Source organism: Lissotriton helveticus, chromosome 11 (assembly GCF_964261635.1).
Source record: "Lissotriton helveticus chromosome 11, aLisHel1.1, whole genome shotgun sequence".
In the NCBI taxonomy this organism is placed as follows: domain Eukaryota; kingdom Metazoa; phylum Chordata; class Amphibia; order Caudata; family Salamandridae; genus Lissotriton; species Lissotriton helveticus.
The window spans coordinates 830,235,480-830,257,097 of record NC_136072.1 but is presented as its reverse complement, the minus strand read 5'-3'; the positions used below and the strand labels follow the sequence as shown (position 1 = coordinate 830,257,097).

Here is a 21,618-nt window from a genome sequence, read left to right as displayed (position 1 = left end):
TTGTACAATCCATGACATATAGAACTGAACGTTGTGCCCTTTGAAAAACAGAATTGCGACTATTGATTAAAATCAAATCTGTGTATTTAAGCAGTGTACATTTTGTACTTGTTTTTTAATGTGCAGAACTAGGTTTAATCGTGACTTTTTACTTTATTTATACCAAGACAGAGCATATCCTTGCTTTGTTTAGTTTTTATTTTAGTTTTGTTCTGTTTTATTTTGTTTTATTGTATGTTATTTTGGATTTACTTTTTTTTTTTGTTGAAAATCTTTTTATTACATAAAAACCAGCTCCAAAACATAGCACATCAATAGCATCAGAAGTCCATCGACAATAAATGATACATGCACATACAGTCACAATAAGAAAATTGACCTACCCATCCTAGCCCACCCTCCCTCTAGACCTACACCCCATCCCTAGACCACCCAAAGATGCCCCTGGAGACAGATCAGCAATATCCAACCCTCTCCGCTCGGCCCATTTTGGATTTACTTAAAAAATTGCATGCCAGTAGTTGCCTCAGGCAGGGCTGGACTCATGTATACATCTTGATTGTATTCGGTGAGGTGTGAACCTTTTAGTTGTTATTTAAGAAAAGAGATTTCCCACACTTCAGCATCTAACAGCCTCGCCACCAGAGCTCCTCAATCAATACAAGAATACAGTGCCTGAACAGCCTCGAGCAGGGACTGCGGGAGACTACTTTTCCTTGGATTGCTGAATATGAATGATACGACCATCCCCCCTACACACACACATCCCTTAATTCTAAGTGATACCTCCTCACCTGCTGGGACTCTCCTATTCCCCCAGCCTTCGATTCAGCTAAAATGGTTGAACTCCAAGCTTTGGAGGCACAATGAGAGTGTGCAGCGCCTTGAAGCCCGTCGGAGCACAACCAGAAGAGGCTGCGGCTCGGGAAGCCTTAGCCGCAGCAGCTCCATGAGACTCGGGGGTCCAGAGCGCATAATGCAGAAGCTAGAGATTTGAAGCCGGTGATGCCTAGAGCTCACTTTAAGGTTTAAGCAGGGAGCACACGCCGCTACAGCTCCTAGAAGCCCTTGCTGCCTATAAAACACAAGCCGCTGCAGCTCCTTGAAGCCCTTGCCTAGGAAGCAAAGGCCGTGCAAAGAGCTCAAGATGCTGCAGCTCCTTGAAGCCAGGATGCCTAGAGAACATAGCGCTGCAGGACAATGTGTACCTTAGAGGACACAGGTCAATAGTGGTCTTTAAAGGCACAGAGGCCTAGTGAGCACCGGTTGCAGCAGCACTTTCAGAATTGCTTTATTAACCTTCCTGCTTCCTCAAATTTGCATGAAAATGCACCATTTGTCCACTCTTTTTTCAAATTTCCCCCGGGGAGAAACCCCCCCTGAACTCCCCTTAGGTTGTTCGGGCACGCTGGCTACGGTGCAGTATGAAAATAATTTTACGCCCCTACCACTTCCCTATGTCACCAGCCGCCACTGATATATATAATCCAAAATTGATATTCACTGTTGTAAGGATGTTGAATACGTTTTGACCTTATGCAGATAAGCAGGTCGTTTTAATTAATTTCTATTAAAAAAAATCTTTCTTCCGTCCCTGAACACTGAATTCCACTAAAACTTAAAACTAACCGCGGTAGTTACCAAAACGGTAATCAATAGGAAGGAGATACATTTGAATATGTAACTGAGTATTCCACGTAATTATATGCACACACGCAGTACTATTAAGCTCAATGTAGGTGCCATCCTAGGCACGTGACTGTAATTATAAATCTATACTACTATTATAAAGGAAGAACTTTGAGGCTTTGAGGCGGGTAAACTCGGGAACCACAGCGCCAATCCACACAACCGATACATCGATGGAATCCTCAGGGTGTGCAGATGGACATAGGCTGTAAAAAGTTAAAAAATACGTTATATTTAAAAAAATTACATTATAAAAAAAGTAGTCCCCTCGAAGTAGCGCCGGCTGCGACCTGCGTGCTGACGTCAGGAGCACGGGGAGGAGCGGCGTCCAGGAGCGGCGGACATGGCACGCGGGAGGATCGGTGACGAGCGGCGAGGAGCGGTGGAATGAGGAGCGGCGGCTGAGGTAAGGCAGCGGGGATCGGGGCAGGCGGGGGACGGGGTGATGTAAGGCTCCAAACTACCACGATCATGCTCATAACAGCTCAGGAAGTTTAACTGCAGAGCGCCAGCGTTTCAGCGTTTCAGCCGAGCTCCGTCAAGGGTAAACCCCGCTCAAAGAGACCCCACAGGCGAAAGTGATCTGTCAACTTTGGAGCCGTGTTTAAATGTGCCCTCTTTTCGTGGTACTTTTCATGTGGACGGGGAAAGCAAACAGCCCGAAGCGCACTGCTGTGAATATCATATGTCGCCTTTTTAAGGCTCCGGTGGACAATGTCGGTACAGGTGGGGGTCGGGGCAGGTGGGGGACGGGGCGGGCGGGGACAGGGAAAGCAAGCAGCCGGAAGGAAAGCCAGGAAATCTGGTTTGGTTTATCCCCACTCTAAACACATGGAAATGGTAATTTCCAGGCGAAGGCTGGAGTAATAGCTGCAATACAGTGAGACGATTTTACATTATAGTGCACTGCTGTGACTATCATATGTCCCCTTTTTAAGGCTCGGGGGACAATGTCGGGGCAGGCGGGGGTCGGGGCAGGCGGGGGACGGGGCGGGCGGGGGCCCGAAATGCTGGACAATGTCGGGGCAGGCGTGGGTCGGGGAAGCCTGATTGCTCCCAGACAAGGTCGGTACGGGCTGCTAGTAATGTATAAGGAGCATGCAAGAAAATGTGTAACAAATTCAAACCTCGAATACCAATGTTTAATACGGTAAAATATGAAAATGCCAATAAAAATAATTGACAAAACTTAAAACTGACCTGATTTAACGACTTTAGGAGGTGCTTGAGAAAATACTAAGAATAACCAAAATGGAGAGCAAGGGTTATGAGGGGCGAGTCCCTACCCCTGAGGTAAATTCAGATAAACAACGAGGACTGGCCCACTGTGTTGGCGTGATGGAATCTGGTTAGTATTCCATGTCACCTGTAAGCGTAGCTGTGTCAGCTGGGCACATGCAGTTTTTGTTTTAAAACCCCTCACACACCAACCTGGTTGGTGTCATGCTTCATCATCGGGGTCCAACCAGGCAGCCGAGTGCCGCCTGGTTGTGCTTCAACGCCTGACTACAGCGGAGCGGGTGTCGTGCGATAGTGTGAAGTAGATGAAGGTGAATGTTAAAATGCACCTCTGGGAATCCTTGCCTAGTAATTTATTTGTGGCGGCCCAGGGTGTAAAGATAAAACTATGTGTTGCAACTAGTAGTAAAAAAATTATGATTACTAAGTTGACTAAATGATGGTCTACATGTTTCAGTCCCTGTAGAGTCTAGGCGGGACTTTCTTCAGGACCAGGGTGAGTGAGTGGCAAAAGGAAAAGCCATGTGTTAAGGTCCTACACATGCGCTAAGGTGTGTGGAAAAAACTGTGGAAAGTGCGACTGTGAGTTGCAGGCACTTTCAAGCAGGCGAAAAAATCATCGCTACTTGGGAAGGTCCAGAGAATCGGGGCACAGGGGGGAGTCACTGGCAAGCAAATGAGAGTGACAATACCGCCCATCAATGGTAAGCAGTGTGTCGGGGGTGGGGGACTTTGAACCTATGGTACTATGATGTTATGTCCACAAGAGGCTTTCGCCTACAGCAGAAGCTGTCCGGTGGCTGAGACCTAAAGAGGACACCGAATGGAAAGGAAAAGCATTGGCCCACCCGCTTTGGCACTGTAGTCTGTTGTGGGCGGAAGCACCATCTGAATGACAGCTAAACAGACCAATGTAGGAAGAGGACTGACCCAATTTATGAGGTTTTTTAATTCCATGAGAGTGTCATGTCACAAAAAGCAGCGCTACAACAGTTCTGAAACTTCTGGAGATGACACTGAAGGACAGGGAGACCAGTGGGAGGCCTAGAGATTACTAGGACATTGGTAGCTAGTTACACTGACATTTAAAACAGTTAGAACAACATTTGAAGAGAGAGACAGACGCCTTTGGTCGCCTGCTGTGTCCCTACATTCATGTGTCTAGGGTTGCAAAGGTGATTGCTGTTTGTCTTGAAACATTTCTGTTAGGTAATTAAGAACCCACTTAAATTTGTACTTAGCTACTCCTAGACAGCTACCTTGCTTCTTTCCTCCGAGAATGATGTTCAACAAAGTTGTGAGATCGTGAAATGAATTTTTGTGCCAGAAATATGAGTTGATAAATGATGATCCCTATTTCTAAATGCCAAGACTGACAGATATATATGACTCTACAGAGTACCTTTTCTTCAAAGTACATCTTATTAAAATATAGTACACAGTTAAGGTATAACATAATACAAAGATAATTTGATGCAGCAATAGCATCGAGAATGATGTTCAACAAAGTTGTGAGATCGTGAAATGAATTTTTGTGCCAGAAATATGAGTTGATAAATGAGGATCCATATTTCTAAAAGCCAAGACTGACAGATATATATGACTCTACAGAGTACCTTTTCTTCAAAGTACATCTTATTAAAATATAGTACACAGTTAAGCTATAACATAATACAAAGATAATTTGATGCAGCAATAGCATCAAACACCTCCTTGAGTAGGCGCAGGATATATTTAATTGTGTGTGTGTGTGTGTGTGTGTAAATGTCTGTTAGAAAGTGCACCAGAAAGCCCGAACAAACATAAAGGCCCAAACACACAGAACTCAAGACTCACTCATTGTGAGTGACACTGACACATTTGCAGGCTGGCTTGAGCTTTTACTCACAGAAGGCTACATTTCCCAGTTGGTGAAAAGAGCTAAAACTTGATTGCAAGATGCTACACCATTCAAAGCTTTCCTCTCTACAGAGCAGCTTTTGCAATCTGAAGCAGTTCCAGGAACCACTCCACCACAGGGGCAGGCCATCACTCAGTTGACTTTGTAAAAGCCGATTGGACACTGCACAGCGCTACTCTGCTACATTTATAAGCCGCTCATGAGACTGTTGTAGGGAGGTGTTATTTCATGTATTTTATATTTATTTCGTTTTTCGTTCATTTCGCTAATACATTATCATTAATGTCAAAGGTTGTGTGATCTCATGTACTATGATGTGATCAAATATGGTAATTAGTTGTCTGTCCTTAGAATTTTTAAAACTTCAGAGCTCAGCAAATATATGTTTAGCTAATTGGTTATATGTGCTTTTAACAGATGCATTTCACTCTCAGAACGATTCTACATAATATTTTAGTTTTCTTGTTGAAATACACACAATCGTTTGTGCACGTCCAGGGAATTCTCTAGGGGAGAGGAGAGAGCAGTGCTTAAGTTGTCAAAAGAAAATAAGTGCCAAGCCCTCATGAGGAAGTCACTGCAACTTGTGCCACCCATTGCCACTGCCAGCTCTGCCAATGACAGTACCAACACAACTACTTCCAAACTACTACAAGTATGACAATTCAGACTATTTCACGCCCAGAAATCTATAAGAATGGCTGGGAGGCAGGTAGAAGTCATTTTTTAATGTATATTGAATTAATAAATAACAGTTGTTACGCTGACCTCTAACTTGGATAAACAGTGCCACCATGTGGCACACTGTCTTATGTGCCAGTGTTGACAATAAAGTGATGGTGCCAAGCACTGAAACCACCGACTCAAATTATGCACTGGGGGAGAGGATGTGGTGTTACATCCAGAGATTCCGACCTTGGACTCGGGGAGCCAGGATCAAGGTTCTGCGTGGGCAAAACATGCTGTGATTCTGGGCAAATCACTTAATCTCCCTGTGCCCCCCAAAAATGATCTGACCTTGTGTAATGTAACTGGTGCTCATTTGAAGTGCTCCAATACCTCGGAGTCGAGCTTGCGCTATATAAAACTGCAAAAAAATCTATTTGGGGAGATTCACTGAATCCTAACCTTAACATGGTGAGGTTCAGGCTGCAAATGTTGACAAGTCATTGTTTACGGTGAAAGCGGCATGGTTTCTGAGGGACTCCATATGACTGTGTATGTCATCATTTTCAGAAATAACTAAAAGGTTTTATGATCTGAACTATCATCTGTGCAAACTGGATTGCAGTGCACACTAATTTAATCAGGTATTAATTTTAATAAATTGTGCATTTATTCTCGGGCCTCTGGCTGGTCTCATGTGGCTCGTTGGGGAATGAAGGCAGGATGCTCCACGTGCGTTGGGTGTATTCCATGCCAGGATTTCCCTACCTCAATCCACTGTCCAGGGGTTGAGTGCAGACTTTGCTACCCGAGCTGCCATGCTCACCATCACTGCCTTTGTCCTAGCTCTCACAAAGTCCATGTCCTACCTTGGACGGCGCTGGTCGCACATATTTTTTAAACCAGCACAAGTACCAGCTGACCCTCGGGTAGGTCGCTCCCCCACCGCTGCAGCTCCGCCTGACCTGACGCTGCTCCTGCCTGCTTCTCCCTCCAGATCGGTGCCCCGACCCCTGGAGACTTGCCTGTGCCTCTTGTTCCCGTGCCCACGTGTGCCTGCCCGCCCCCCTTCTTTTTGTACCCCGAGTGAGTGAGTGCCCCCACGTGTGCCTGCCCGCCCCCCTTCTTTTTTGTACCCCGAGTGAGTGAGTGCCCACACGTGTGCCTGCCCGCCCCCCTTCTTTTTTGTACCCCGAGTGAGTGAGTGCCCCCACGTGTGCCTGCCCGCCCCCCTTCTTTTTTGTACCCTGAGTGAGTGAGTGCCTGCCATCTCCCTTCGGGCTCCTCAGCCCCGTTTTTCCCGCCGCTGCCTCCCGTGCGGCCCCGCCACCCTGCACTCAGTGGTTCCCTACCCTCCCGCCTCCCAGCTGATCCCTCCTCCCCTCCTGCCCTCTTATGGCGACCACTGCGCGACCGTGCAGCGGGCGCGCCTATTGTGCGCCGAAGGTGCGCCAAAGGCAAGCCCGTTTGCGCCCGTCCATGCCTGGACCGCGCCCAGCGCCAGGACCCCTGGTCCTCGACGATGCCAGCCCACCCAAGGGACGTACGGCGCCGCCACCCTCTACGCACTCAACGCCGGCCGGAACCCCGCCTGCTACCGAGCCACCCCGAAACGCGCCCACGGACCCTTCACCATTCAAGCCTGCAAATTCACCTGCCTCCGAACCTGCACCGCACCCGCCAAGCCAGGCACCAGCAACAACCACCTCAAGTGCATCCTGCTCAACACCCGCTCCGTCCACAGACACGCCGTTGAACTCTGGAACCTCCTCGACACATCATCACCAGACGTCGCCTTCCTCACAGAAACTTGGATGAACGCCTCCTCAGCCCCCGACATCACCATAGCCATCCCGGATGGCTACAAGATCACCCGGAAGGACCGCGCCAACCAAACCGGAGGAGGCATCGCCATCATCCACAGAAACACCATCCGCATCACGACCAACTCCGACGACACCCTCACCACCGCCGAGCACCTTCACTTCCAGATACACACCGACCCTAAGACCACCCTCAGAGGCACCCTCATCTACAGACCCCCGGGACCCAGCACACAATTCAGCGAAGCCATTGCAGACTTCGTCAGCCCGCACGCCCTAACCTCCTCAGACTACATCCTCCTCGGAGACCTCAACTTCCACCTGGAGAACAACAATGACAGCAACACCGCCGCCCTGCTGGACAACCTCGCCAACCTCGGACTCAAGCAACTGGTGACCACCCCCACCCACCACGCCGGCCATACACTTGACCCCATCTTCTCCTCCAGCAAGCACATCTCCTTCAGCCACTCCACCGGACTACACTGTACAGATCACAGCTGCGTCCACTTTAACTTCAGGAGAACCACGACCCACCACATCCCACAACAGGTCCCCCGCAGAAGCTGGAGCAAGATCACCGCCGACCAGCTCATCACCTCCCTCAGCCAGAACCCTCCCACCAACACGATACAGAAAAGGGGGTGGTGATGAACAGAGTGTCTGAATTAAGCAGACCACTCTTACCCAGTCCAAAGATCAGGGCTTGATCCATCACCGTTATTTATCTCACTGCCCCATCCCAGCTCAGAACCTGGCTATATGCAAATTAGTCTGTCCCTGGCCCAGTGCATCATGGGAACAGGGCAGACCAAACTACCAAGTCAATTCTTCACCAGAAAGGAGACAAGCTACCGGGGACCGGTTTCTGGCATTTCAGCCTCTTCGGCCTGGCTTGCTTGAATCCTGATGGAGCAGTGAGAAAGGGACTCATGTCTGAGTATACCCTGCCACACCTATAGTGGCCAAAAACGATACAGAAAAGGGGGTGGTGATGAACAGAGTGTCTGAATTAAGCAGACCACTCTTACCCAGTCCAAAGATCAGGGCTTGATCCATCACCGTTATTTATCTCACTGCCCCATCCCAGCTCAGAACCTGGCTATATGCAAATTAGTCTGTCCCTGGCCCAGTGCATCATGGGAACAGGGCAGACCAAACTACCAAGCCAATTCTTCACCAGAAAGGAGACAAGCTACCGGGGACCGGTTTCTGGCATTTCAGCCTCTTCGGCCCGGCTTGCTTGAATCCTGATGGAGCAGTGAGAAAGGGACTCATGTCTGAGTATACCCTGCCACACCTATAGTGGCCAAAAACGATACAGAAAAGGGGGTGGTGATGAACAGAGTGTCTGAATTAAGCAGACCACTCTTACCCAGTCCAAAGATCAGGGCTTGATCCATCACCGTTATTTATCTCACTGCCCCATCCCAGCTCAGAACCTGGCTATATGCAAATTAGTCTGTCCCTGGCCCAGTGCATCATGGGAACAGGGCAGACCAAACTACCAAGCCAATTCTTCACCAGAAAGGAGACAAGCTACCGGGGACCGGTTTCTGGCATTTCAGCCTCTTCGGCCCGGCTTGCTTGAATCCTGATGGAGCAGTGAGAAAGGGACTCATGTCTGAGTATACCCTGCCACACCTATAGTGGCCAAAAACGATACAGAAAAGGGGGGTGGTGATGAACAGAGTGTCTGAATTAAGCAGACCACTCTTACCCAGTCCAAAGATCAGGGCTTGATCCATCACCGTTATTTATCTCACTGCCCCATCCCAGCTCAGAACCTGGCTATATGCAAATTAGTCTGTCCCTGGCCCAGTGCATCATGGGAACAGGGCAGACCAAACTACCAAGCCAATTCTTCACCAGAAAGGAGACAAGCTACCGGGGACCGGTTTCTGGCATTTCAGCCTCTTCGGCCCGGCTTGCTTGAATCCTGATGGAGCAGTGAGAAAGGGACTCATGTCTGAGTATACCCTGCCACACCTAAAGTGGCCAAAAACGATACAGAAAAGGGGGTGGTGATGAACAGAGTGTCTGAATTAAGCAGACCACTCTTACCCAGTCCAAAGATCAGGGCTTGATCCATCACCGTTATTTATCTCACTGCCCCATCCCAGCTCAGAACCTGGCTATATGCAAATTAGTCTGTCCCTGGCCCAGTGCATCATGGGAACAGGGCAGACCAAACTACCAAGCCAATTCTTCACCAGAAAGGAGACAAGCTACCGGGGACCGGTTTCTGGCATTTCAGCCTCTTCGGCCCGGCTTGCTTGAATCCTGATGGAGCAGTGAGAAAGGGACTCATGTCTGAGTAAACCCTGCCACACCTATAGTGGCCAAAAACGATACAGAAAAGGGGGTGGTGATGAACAGAGTGTCTGAATTAAGCAGACCACTCTTACCCAGTCCAAAGATCAGGGCTTGATCCATCACCGTTATTTATCTCACTGCCCCATCCCAGCTCAGAACCTGGCTATATGCAAATTAGTCTGTCCCTGGCCCAGTGCATCATGGGAACAGGGCAGACCAAACTACCAAGCCAATTCTTCACCAGAAAGGAGACAAGCTACCGGGGACCGGTTTCTGGCATTTCAGCCTCTTCGGCCCGGCTTGCTTGAATCCTGATGGAGCAGTGAGAAAGGGACTCATGTCTGAGTATACCCTGCCACACCTAAAGTGGCCAAAAACGATACAGAAAAGGGGTCCCCGGAAGCTTGTTTCCTTCCCAGTGTAAGAATTGGCTTTTGTAGTCTGGTCTGCCCTGTTCCCATGATGCACTGGGCCAGGGACAGACTAATTTGCATACAGCCAGGTTCTGAAACTGGGATGGTGCAATGAGCTAAAAAACGGTGTTGGATCTAGCCCTGATCTCTTGACTGGGTGAGAGTACTCTGCTTCATTCAGAGACTCTGTCCATCACCACCCCTTGTTGTAAATAATTTTGTCCACCCTAAGCGTGGAAGGGTATACTCAGATGTGAGTCCCTTGCTCATTGCACCATCAGGATTCAAGCAAGCCGGGCCGAAGACGCCTGAAATGGCAGAAACCGGTCCCCGGAAGCTTGTTTCCTTCCCAGTGTAAGAATTGGCTTTTGTAGTCTGGTCTGCCCTGTTCCCATGATGCACTGGGCCAGGGACAGACTAATTTGCATACAGCCAGGTTCTGAAACTGGGATGGTGCAATGAGCTAAAAAACGGTGTTGGATCTAGCCCTGATCTCTTGACTGGGTGAGAGTACTCTGCTTCATTCAGAGACTCTGTCCATCACCACCCCTTGTTGTAAATAATTTTGTCCACCCTAAGCGTGGAAGGGTATACTCAGATGTGAGTCCCTTGCTCATTGCACCATCAGGATTCAAGCAAGCCGGGCCGAAGACGCCTGAAATGGCAGAAACCGGTCCCCGGAAGCTTGTTTCCTTCCCAGTGTAAGAATTGGCTTTTGTAGTCTGGTCTGCCCTGTTCCCATGATGCACTGGGCCAGGGACAGACTAATTTGCATACAGCCAGGTTCTGAAACTGGGATGGTGCAATGAGGTAAAAAAACGGTGTTGGATCTAGCCCTGATCTCTTGACTGCGTGAGAGTACTCTGCTTCATTCAGAGACTCTGTCCATCACCACCCCTTGTTGTACATAATTTTGTCCACCCTAAGCGTGGAAGGGTATACTCAGATGTGAGTCCCTTGCTCATTGCACCATCAGGATTCAAGCAAGCCGGGCCGAAGACGCCTGAAATGGCAGAAACCGGTCCCCGTAAGCTTGTTTCCTTCCCAGTGTAAGAATTGGCTTTTGTAGTCTGGTCTGCCCTGTTCCCATGATGCACTGGGCCAGGGACAGACTAATTTGCATACAGCCAGGTTCTGAAACTGGGATGGTGCAATGAGCTAAAAAACGGTGTTGGATCTAGCCCTGATCTCTTGACTGGGTGAGAGTACTCTGCTTCATTCAGAGACTCTGTCCATCACCACCCCTTGTTGTAAATAATTTTGTCCACCCTAAGCGTGGAAGGGTATACTCAGATGTGAGTCCCTTGCTCATTGCACCATCAGGATTCAAGCAAGCCGGGCCGAAGACGCCTGAAATGGCAGAAACCGGTCCCCGGAAGCTTGTTTCCTTCCCAGTGTAAGAATTGGCTTTTGTAGTCTGGTCTGCCCTGTTCCCATGATGCACTGGGCCAGGGACAGACTAATTTGCATACAGCCAGGTTCTGAAACTTGGATGGTGCAATGAGCTAAAAAACGGTGTTGGATCTAGCCCTGATCTCTTGACTGGGTGAGAGTACTCTGCTTCATTCAGAGACTCTGTCCATCACCACCCCTTGTTGTAAATAATTTTGTCCACCCTAAGCGTGGAAGGGTATACTCAGATGTGAGTCCCTTGCTCATTGCACCATCAGGATTCAAGCAAGCCGGGCCGAAGACGCCTGAAATGGCAGAAACCGGTCCCCGGAAGCTTGTTTCCTTCCCAGTGTAAGAATTGGCTTTTGTAGTCTGGTCTGCCCTGTTCCCATGATGCACTGGGCCAGGGACAGACTAATTTGCATACAGCCAGGTTCTGAAACTGGGATGGTGCAATGAGCTAAAAAACGGTGTTGGATCTAGCCCTGATCTCTTGACTGGGTGAGAGTACTCTGCTTCATTCAGAGACTCTGTCCATCACCACCCCTTGTTGTAAATAATTTTGTCCACCCTAAGCGTGTAAGGGTATACTCAGATGTGAGTCCCTTGCTCATTGCACCATCAGGATTCAAGCAAGCCGGGCCGAAGACGCCTGAAATGACAGAAACCGGTCCCCGGAAGCTTGTTTCCTTCCCAGTGTAAGAATTGGCTTTTGTAGTCTGGTCTGCCCTGTTCCCATGATGCACTGGGCCAGGGACAGACTAATTTGCATACAGCCAGGTTCTGAAACTGGGATGGTGCAATGAGCTAAAAAACGGTGTTGGATCTAGCCCTGATCTCTTGACTGGGTGAGAGTACTCTGCTTCATTCAGAGACTCTGTCCATCACCACCCCTTGTTGTAAATAATTTTGTCCACCCTAAGCGTGGAAGGGTATACTCAGATGTGAGTCCCTTGCTCATTGCACCATCAGGATTCAAGCAAGCCGGGCCGAAGACGCCTGAAATGGCAGAAACCGGTCCCCGGAAGCTTGTTTCCTTCCCAGTGTAAGAATTGGCTTTTGTAGTCTGGTCTGCCCTGTTCCCATGATGCACTGGGCCAGGGACAGACTAATTTGCATACAGCCAGGTTCTGAAACTGGGATGGTGCAATGAGCTAAAAAACGGTGTTGGATCTAGCCCTGATCTCTTGACTGGGTGAGAGTACTCTGCTTCATTCAGAGACTCTGTCCATCACCACCCCTTGTTGTAAATAATTTTGTCCACCCTAAGCGTGGAAGGGTATACTCAGATGTGAGTCCCTTGCTCATTGCACCATCAGGATTCAAGCAAGCCGGGCCGAAGACGCCTGAAATGGCAGAAACCGGTCCCCGGAAGCTTGTTTCCTTCCCAGTGTAAGAATTGGCTTTTGTAGTCTGGTCTGCCCTGTTCCCATGATGCACTGGGCCAGGGACAGACTAATTTGCATACAGCCAGGTTCTGAAACTGGGATGGTGCAATGAGCTAAAAAACGGTGTTGGATCTAGCCCTGATCTCTTGACTGGGTGAGAGTACTCTGCTTCATTCAGAGACTCTGTCCATCACCACCCCTTGTTGTAAATAATACCTCCCACCAACACGACAGACCCCAACGAAGCAGCCCGCAACCTCACACAGTGGCTCACCAACTGCGCCGATGACCTCGCACCACTGAAGAACCCTCCCAGCAAACCCGGCAGCAAGAAAGCCTCCTGGTTCACCAACGACCTCAAGAACTCCAAGAAAACCTGCCGCACCCTCGAGAAAGCCTGGCGCCACGACCAGACAACAGAGAACATGACAGCCCTCAAGAACGCCACCCGCAAACACCACCAGCTGATCCGCACCACCAAAAGGACCACATTCAAAGAACGACTGTCCGCCAACCTCGCCCTCGCCACCGTTCCACGCATTCGCAGATCCATCGCCGGAGGAAGATCCTTCTCCTACCTGGCTGCCAAGACATGGAACTCCCTCCCCGCCCACCTACGTCTGACCCTGGACCACCTCTACTTCAGGAAACAGCTCAAGACCTGGCTCTTCGAGCAGTAGCGGCTCCCCCCTCTGTCCCAGCACCTTGAGACCCTAACGGGTGAGCAGCGCGCTATACAAAACTGTCTGATTGATTGATTGATTGATTGATTGACATGTACCTGACTGGGTTGTGTTCAGAAATCCTTGCCTATGATCATCTGAAAAGGCTTACTTTCGACCAGGTCTGAAATGTGCCACAAGGGTAGCAGTCTTTTAGGGGCACACGGTTGTCGTTCTGGATAGTGGTGGTGGATCTATCTTTTAGCTCACACTATTTGTTCCTTGAGCCATTATGTTGGTTGCCTTGTTGACTAAAGAAGTGCTAAAGAGTGGGCCATTGTCAGTTTTTAGTTTGTCAAGAAACCTGCACGTGCCTAATGTGATCTCCATCTTTGGTATGGCTGCGTCAGCACAAATGGTGTCCAGGAACTCCAGTTCAGAGTACTTTGAGTGTTTATCCTTCACCATAAACCTGTCATCTAGAGAGAGAGAGAGTTCATTGTCGATGCAATCCCATAGTATATGACTTAGAGGTTCTGTGATTATGGGGGTCAAGTGTGTTGAGGGCTTGTGACTTGGTTGATCCCTAAAAGTCAGACCCATTCCCACAGTCAAGCTTTGGGTTTAATTAACAACACTTGGTGACTGCTCTGGGCAACTTAAATGGCTATCTTGGCTATGGCAGCAGGCAATGTTGTTCATGGTACACAGTCAAAATATCGAGTTGAAAATTTCGACCTACCAAAATATCGTGTTTAAAATTTCGAAGGTACAGAATATCGATGTCAAGAATATCGTAGGACAGAATATCGACCCTGAGGTAAGTAATATCGAATTCATTTATATCGATGTAAGTAATATCGAAGTTAGTAATATCGATAGCATATATATCGATGTAACTAATTTCGATGTTATTAAGATCGATATTTGTATTATTTTTTAGATTTTTATTATGTATGTGTTATATGTTTTTGTAAAGTATTTAAATTAATTTATATTATATGTGTATTATTTGTATATATTAATAAATTTATTTTTAAGTAAATTATATGTTTTAGTACTGGAGCGGGTTGTGGGTTTATAGGGGAATAGGGTGGGAAGTAATTTAATTGTAATAATTAATTGGTAATTAATTATTTTAATTGATAAATTAATTATTTAATTGGTAATTAATGTTAATTTTTATTAAATGTTATGTTTTAGTACAAGAGCGGGTTGTGGGTTTATAGGGGAATAGGGTGGGAAGTAATTTAATTGTAATTATTAATTGGCAATTAATTGTTTAATTGATAAACTAATTATTTAATTGGTAATTAATGTTAATTTTTATTAAATGTTATGTTTCTGTACCAGAGCGGGTTGTGGGTTTATAGGGGAATAGGGTGGGAAGTAATTTAATTGTAATTAATTAAAATTTGTATTTAATTATTAATTGGCAATTAATTATTTTAATTGATAAAATAATTATTTAATTGGTAATTAATGTTAATTATTATTAAATGTTATGTTTTAGTACCAGAGCGGGTTGTGGGTTTAAAGGGGAATAGGGTTGGAAGTAATTTAATTGTAATTATTTAAATTTTTTATTTAATTATTAATTGGCAATTAATTATTTTAATAGATAAATTAATTATTTAATTGCTAAATAATGTTAATTATTATTAAATGTTATGTTTTAGAACAAGAGTGGGTTGTGGGTTTATAGGGGAATAGTGTGGGAAGTAATTGAATAGTAATTATTAATTGGCAATTAATTATTTTATTTGATAAATTAATTATTTAATTGGCAATTAATGTTAATTTTTATTAAATGTTATGTTTTAGTACCAGAGCGGGTTGTGGGTTTAAAGTGGAATAGGGTTGGAAGTAATTTAATTGTAATTATTATTTTTTTTATTTAATTATTAATTGGCAATTAATTATTTTAATATTTAAATTAATTATTTAATTGGTAAATAATGTTAATTATTATTAAATGTTATGTTTTAGAACAAGAGTGGGTTGTGGGTTTATAGGGGAATAGGGTGGGAAGTAATTTAAAAGTAATTATTAATTGGCAATTAATTATTTTATTTGACAAATTAATTATTTAATTGGCAATTAATGTTAATTTTTATTAAATGTTATGTTTTAGTACCAGAGCGGGTTGTGGGTTTATAGGGGAATAGTGTGGGAAGTAATTTAATTGTAGATAATTACAATTTTGTATGTGTAATATATTTTGTAAATATTTAGTTATTGGCATTTCCTACTGTTGAACCCTTTGGAGTTGGACTAGTATTTGTTTTCACTACGCTATCCAATGCTTTCCCTACTGTTGCACCCTCTGGAGTTGGAATAGTAATTTTTACCCATATGCTATCCAACGCTTTCCCTACTGTTCCACTCACTGGAGTTGGAATAGTAATTTTTACCCATACGCTATCCAACGCTTTCCCTACAGTTCCACTAACTGGAGTGGGAATAGTAATTTTTACCCACCCGTTATCCAACGTTTTCTCTACTGTTGCACTCTCTGGAGTGGGAATAGTAATTGTTACTCTTACGCTATCCAATGTTTTCCCTAATGTTGCACTCATTGGAGTGGGAATAGTTATTTTTACATATCCGCTATCCAACGCTTTCCCTACTGTTCCACTCACTGGAGTTGGAATAGTAATTTTTACCCACCCGCTATCCAACGTTTTCTCTACTGTTGCACTCTCTGGAGTGGGAATAGTAATTTTTACTTTTACGCTATCCAACGCTTTCCCTAATGTTGCACTCTCTGGAGTGGGAATAGTAATTTTTCCCCCTACGCTATCCAATGTTTTCCCTACTGTTGCACCCTCTGGAGTTGGAATAGTAATTTTCCCACCTACGCTATCCAACGCTTTCAATACTGTTGCACCCTTTGGAGTTGGAATAATATTTTTTACCCATACGCTATCCAATGCTTTCCCTACTTTTCCACTCACTGGAGTTGGTATAGTAATTTTTACCCTTACGCTATCCAGCGCTTTCCCTAATGTTCCACTAACTGGAGTGGGAATAGTAATTTTTACCCACCCGTTATCCAACGTTTTCCCTACTGTTGCACTCTCTGGAGTGGGAATAGTAATTGTTACTCTTACGCTATCCAATGTTTTCCCTAATGTTGCACTCATTGGAGTGGGAATAGTCATTTTTACATACCTGCTATCCAACGCTTTCCCTACTGTTCCACTCACTGGAGTTGGAATAGTAATTTTTACCCACCCGCTATCCAACGTTTTCTCTACTGTTGCACTCTCTGGAGTGTGAATAGTAATTTTTACTTTTACGCTATCCAACGCTTTCCCTAATGTTGCACTCTCTGGAGTGGGAATAGTAATTTTTCCCCCTACGCTATCCAATGTTTTCCCTACTGTTGCACCCTCTGGAGTTGGAATAGTAATTTTCCCACCTATGCTATCCAACGCTTTCAATACTGTTGCACCCTTTGGAGTTGGAATATTATTTTTTACCCATACGCTATCCAATGCTTTCCCTACTTTTCCACTCACTGGAGTTGGAATAGTAATTTGTACCCTTACGCTATCCAACGCTTTCCCTAATGTTGCACTCTCTGGAGTGGGAATAGTAATTTTTCCCCCTATGCTATCCAATGTTTTCCCTACTGTTCCACTCACTGGAGTTGGAATAGTAATTTTTACCCACACGCTATCCAACGTTTTCCCTACTGTTGCACTCTCTGGAGTGAGAATAGTAATTTTTACTCTTACTCTATCCAACGCTTTCCCTAATGTTGCACTCATTGGAGTGGGATTAGTTATTTTTACATACCTGCTATCCAATGCTTTCTCTACTGTTCCACTCACTGGAGTTGGAATAGTAATTTTTATCCACCCGCTATCCAGTGCTTTCCCTACTGTTGCACTCTCTGGAGTGGGAATAGTATTTTTTACTCTTACGCTATCCAACGCTTTCACTAATGTTGTACTCATTGGAGTGGGAATAGTCATTTTTACATACCCGCGATCCAACGCTTTCCCTACTGTTGCACTCACTGGAGTTTAAATAGTAATTTTTACACTTATGCTATTCAATATTATTTATATTTATTTATGTATTTAAGATGTTACATAATGTTGTATTTAATTAATTTTAAAAATATTGAAAGTATATTTAATTGTTGTTATTTATTAAATATAAATATTTATTATTATTTATGTTATTATTTTATGAGTGTTGATGTATTTTTAAATTGTAGTATTTGTTAATATTTTATAATTATTTAAGAAATAATGTATATATTATATTTATTTAAGTATATACTATATATTTAATTATTAATTTTAATTAAATGTTTAATAGTAAATATGTATTATTTAATCATTTTAAACATTATAACACATTTCAACATAAGTTTAAAATATATATAAGTACTATTTACTTAATTTTACCTTTGTTTTAAAAAAACAATATTTTTAATTACGATATTTTTAACATCGATATTTTTGTTTCGATATTTTTGTACTTACCATGTTGTAGATAGGGTGTCGATATACTTGCCTTCGATATTCCAACGTCGATATTTTGTCTGTCGATATTTTCAGCCTCGATATTCTGTCAGAGATTCGTTGTTCATCGCATCAGTCACTCAGAAGTGTATGAAATGTCATGCTAGATATTGAGAACTGCAACCATCTCCCACCACATGGCTGTCATGAAAATCTGTTCTCTTCAGGAGGTTCCTTTATATATTGAATTGTCCTGGTGGACCTTTGCCACTAGATAGAGAGATGGATTGATTGCCATCTTGGCAAAAACATCTTCCATATTGACTCACAAAGGTAAGGGAGAATCCACTTTCATGCTCACTTTATTCCATCCGAGGCCTCTTCTTCTTCCATCTGGTGTGTGGTGTTTCGATAACTAGGCAGGTGAGGTTTCAACTCTGGTACTCCAGGAGCTGGAATATCCACTTCTTGATGCAATGCCGCAGGTGCCGTAGGTGAGGAATAAACCACTGGAACAAGGGCATCTCAACTGTCCTTCTGGGCCAGCACCACTCCCCTGATGCAACTACTGGCACAGAGTAAGAGATCACAGTAGGGAGCCCTTTGTCTTCTGAAATGCCTCTTCCTGGACTAGTCCCAGCTTCTGCTCAAAGTTCTTCCTAAAGAGCTCCCTAGGTGTTCAGTCAGGGGGGCCATGTGTAAAATGTATTGTTTGTTGTAATTGGCATTTTCTAGACAACTGCTGGTCTCTGACACATTTTGGAGGATGGGGTGGCAGCGATCTTGATGTTGCTCAGACTTTTGGGGTAAGTATTCACCCTCTCGCTGAATCGTTTTGACCACCATAAGTGTGGTAGGGTATACTCAGATGTGAGTCCCTTGCTCACTGCACCATCAGGATTCAAGCAAGCCGGGCCGAAGACGGCTGTAATGCCAGAAACCGGTCCCCGGAAGCTTGTTTCCTTTCCAGTAAAGAATTGGCTTGGTAGTTTGGTCTGCCCTGTTCCCATGATGCACTGGGCCAGGGTCAGACTAATTTGCATGTAGCCAGGTTCTGAGCTGGGATGGTGCAGTGAGCTAAAAAATGGTGATGGATCAAGCCCTGATCTTTTGACATGGGTAGGTGTGTTCTGCTTAATTCAGATACTCTGTCCATCACCACCCCCTTTTTTGAATCGTTTTGGCCACCATAAGTGTGGTAGGGTATACTCAGATGTGAGTCCCTTGCTCACTGCACCATCAGGATTCAAGCAAGCCGGGCCGAAGACGGCTGTAATGCCAGAAACCGGTCCCCGGAAGCTTGTTTCCTTGCCAGTAAAGAATTGGCTTGGTAGTCTGGTCTGCCCTGTTCCCATGATGCACTGGGCCAGGGTCAGACTAATTTGCATGTAGCCAGGTTCTGAGCTGGGATGGTGCAGTGAGCTAAAAAACGGTGATGGATCAAGCCCTGATCTTTTGACATGGGTAGGAGTGTTCTGCTTAATTCAGATACTCTGTCCATCACCACCCCCTTTTTTGAATCACCCTCTCGCTGGCAACACATATTCAAAGAACTCAAGGTGAGACCTGTAGAACTAGCATTTCTCATGATAGAGGGGTAGACTAGTCATGCAGCTGTTGAAAGGTCACCTTGACTTATTGATGATGCTCTCCTTGTGTACTGGTAGGGGCCAGGATGTCATTACCCACATTGAGGACTCTGGGAAGGCGGCCTGGATCTCATAGTGGTGTTTTGGAACACCCCTGGCATGATGACATTCTGAAGTGAGTCTACAAAACCTTAGCAGACCTATGTGTGTGAAGAAATTTGTGATGGTTCAAGTTGCAGCTCAAGTTGTTGGTATCTCATGTTGAGGCGTCAGTTCAAGAATCAGTAGGCCCAGTTGTGGTGAGCTAGAATTTCATTCATGTTCGGTGAAATCTCTCTCTCGTTCTCCTTCTTTCTCACATGGCTCAGCTTGGGAAAATCAAGTCCACACAAATTCTGTCCTTGCATGGTCATCTGGGCTTGTAGGGCTACTATGGCAAGAATTGTGATATGGGCCCTTGGACAGTCTCAATGACTCCTAATTTCTCCAGTTTCTTGAGTAACACCTTTGTTTGCTGGTAACTGTGAAAGGGGATGTGCCACATTATTTAGTTTGCCTTATTTTTTTTATAACATGAGTAGCTGCCTGTCTACACTGTATTTCTTCTTCATTCAAGTTTTACACACATAGACAGCCTATGTATTCCAAGATTCTTTCATGTAAAGAAACTATGGTATTGTACTCTAGTATTTTTATAGTGCTCTCATTCCACATCAGCAGTGTTTTCTGTGAACGCCAAAATGGTTTATAATATTTCAGTAAGGGCACAGTGAGTTCATCTATTGATCAGCTATATATGGAGAAGTGTGGCTCAATGGTTAGAGCGGCAGACCCTGATGCAGAGGTCTAGCCAGGGTTCAATTCCCCGCCTCGGCGGGTCTTGGGCTCAAAATTCCACGGACCTGATAATTCTCGCCTCGGTGCCTATTCCAATCATGGAGTCCAACTCTAGGCAATAGCTTGCTTAATCTCCACAATGGCCCCCACAACGCTAAGGATGCCTTGCCTCCACCTTGGGGGTGCCCAGGAGTGGACACCTCACAGGGAAAGCCAGGATGGGTTCCACAGCGGTATTCGTACAAGCGCCTTGAGACCCTTGCGAGTGAGTAGTGCGCTATACAAGTATCAATTTACATTTACATATACGTTTCAATTTGGAATATTTTGTATGCAATTTCAAACGTCTCTACTGTACACTTGAATTTTAGATATTATTTTTTATCTAATCTACTCTTAAGTCTTCTCTGTTTTTATTGCAGTTTAGTACTGTTTGATGTTGCTGATATATGCCAACACGAGCTTGGACTCAAGTAGATATTGTTTAAAGAATGCATAGATAATATTCTTAAGAAATATTCTTTAGTTACTGGTGGGCACTCGCTGTGCCTTTTGCAAACAATATTTAATTAATCCTGTAGGATCATTGTTCTGGTAATTACAATTAAAGCATTTTTTCACTGGTCTTCATTGCAATGACAAATACTGTCTGTATGCATACATTTGTTCCACCTAATTATTTATCTAAAAAATTCCAAAAGAAACCCTTTCGAGAAATTTCAATTTCATTCAAAAGAACCAGAACATTATATAGTTGGTACCCAATTTGCAGCACAATTGCATAACGTACTTTATGAAAACTCACCTCCTCTTTCTTGCCACGCAGAGATGATCTTCTCTTGTCGTACTCTTTTTTCTGCTCGGATTTGAGATGTTTGGCACTGTCCTGCAGATGTACCGTGTGCTGTAGCTCCTGGCATTCCTTTGCCTGTCTTCGATGCCGCTCCAAGACCTCAATCTCACGGTCATAGAATAATTTCTTTCCCTATAGAGTGGGGAAAAGAATAATCAAGCAATCTTCGACCATGGCAGAGGAGATGGGACTTAAAATCTTCTTCAACGTTAGGAAGCATGCAAAGCCTATTGATGGACTGGCCCACATGAAACTTGCTTGGCGGCCACTCACAGGGCAAGAGATCAAAAGCCTGAAGTGGGCTAACCCATTACCCCAAGCACTATGTTGTCATGGATGGACTTAGAGTGTAAATAACACTCCTACAGAC

General features: G+C 45.0%; 1 protein-coding gene across 1 annotated transcript in view; it reads right to left on the bottom strand.

The window, feature by feature from the left end:
• Nucleotides 1-21,618, bottom strand: part of LOC144792123 (uncharacterized) — a 219,945-nt gene that overhangs the window by 55,461 nt on the left and 142,866 nt on the right. Inside the window, exon 12 of the mRNA XM_078666998.1 lies at nt 21,201-21,380. Coding sequence (XP_078523124.1) covers nt 21,201-21,380 — 180 coding nt within the window. The remainder of the gene's footprint in view (nt 1-21,200; nt 21,381-21,618) is intronic.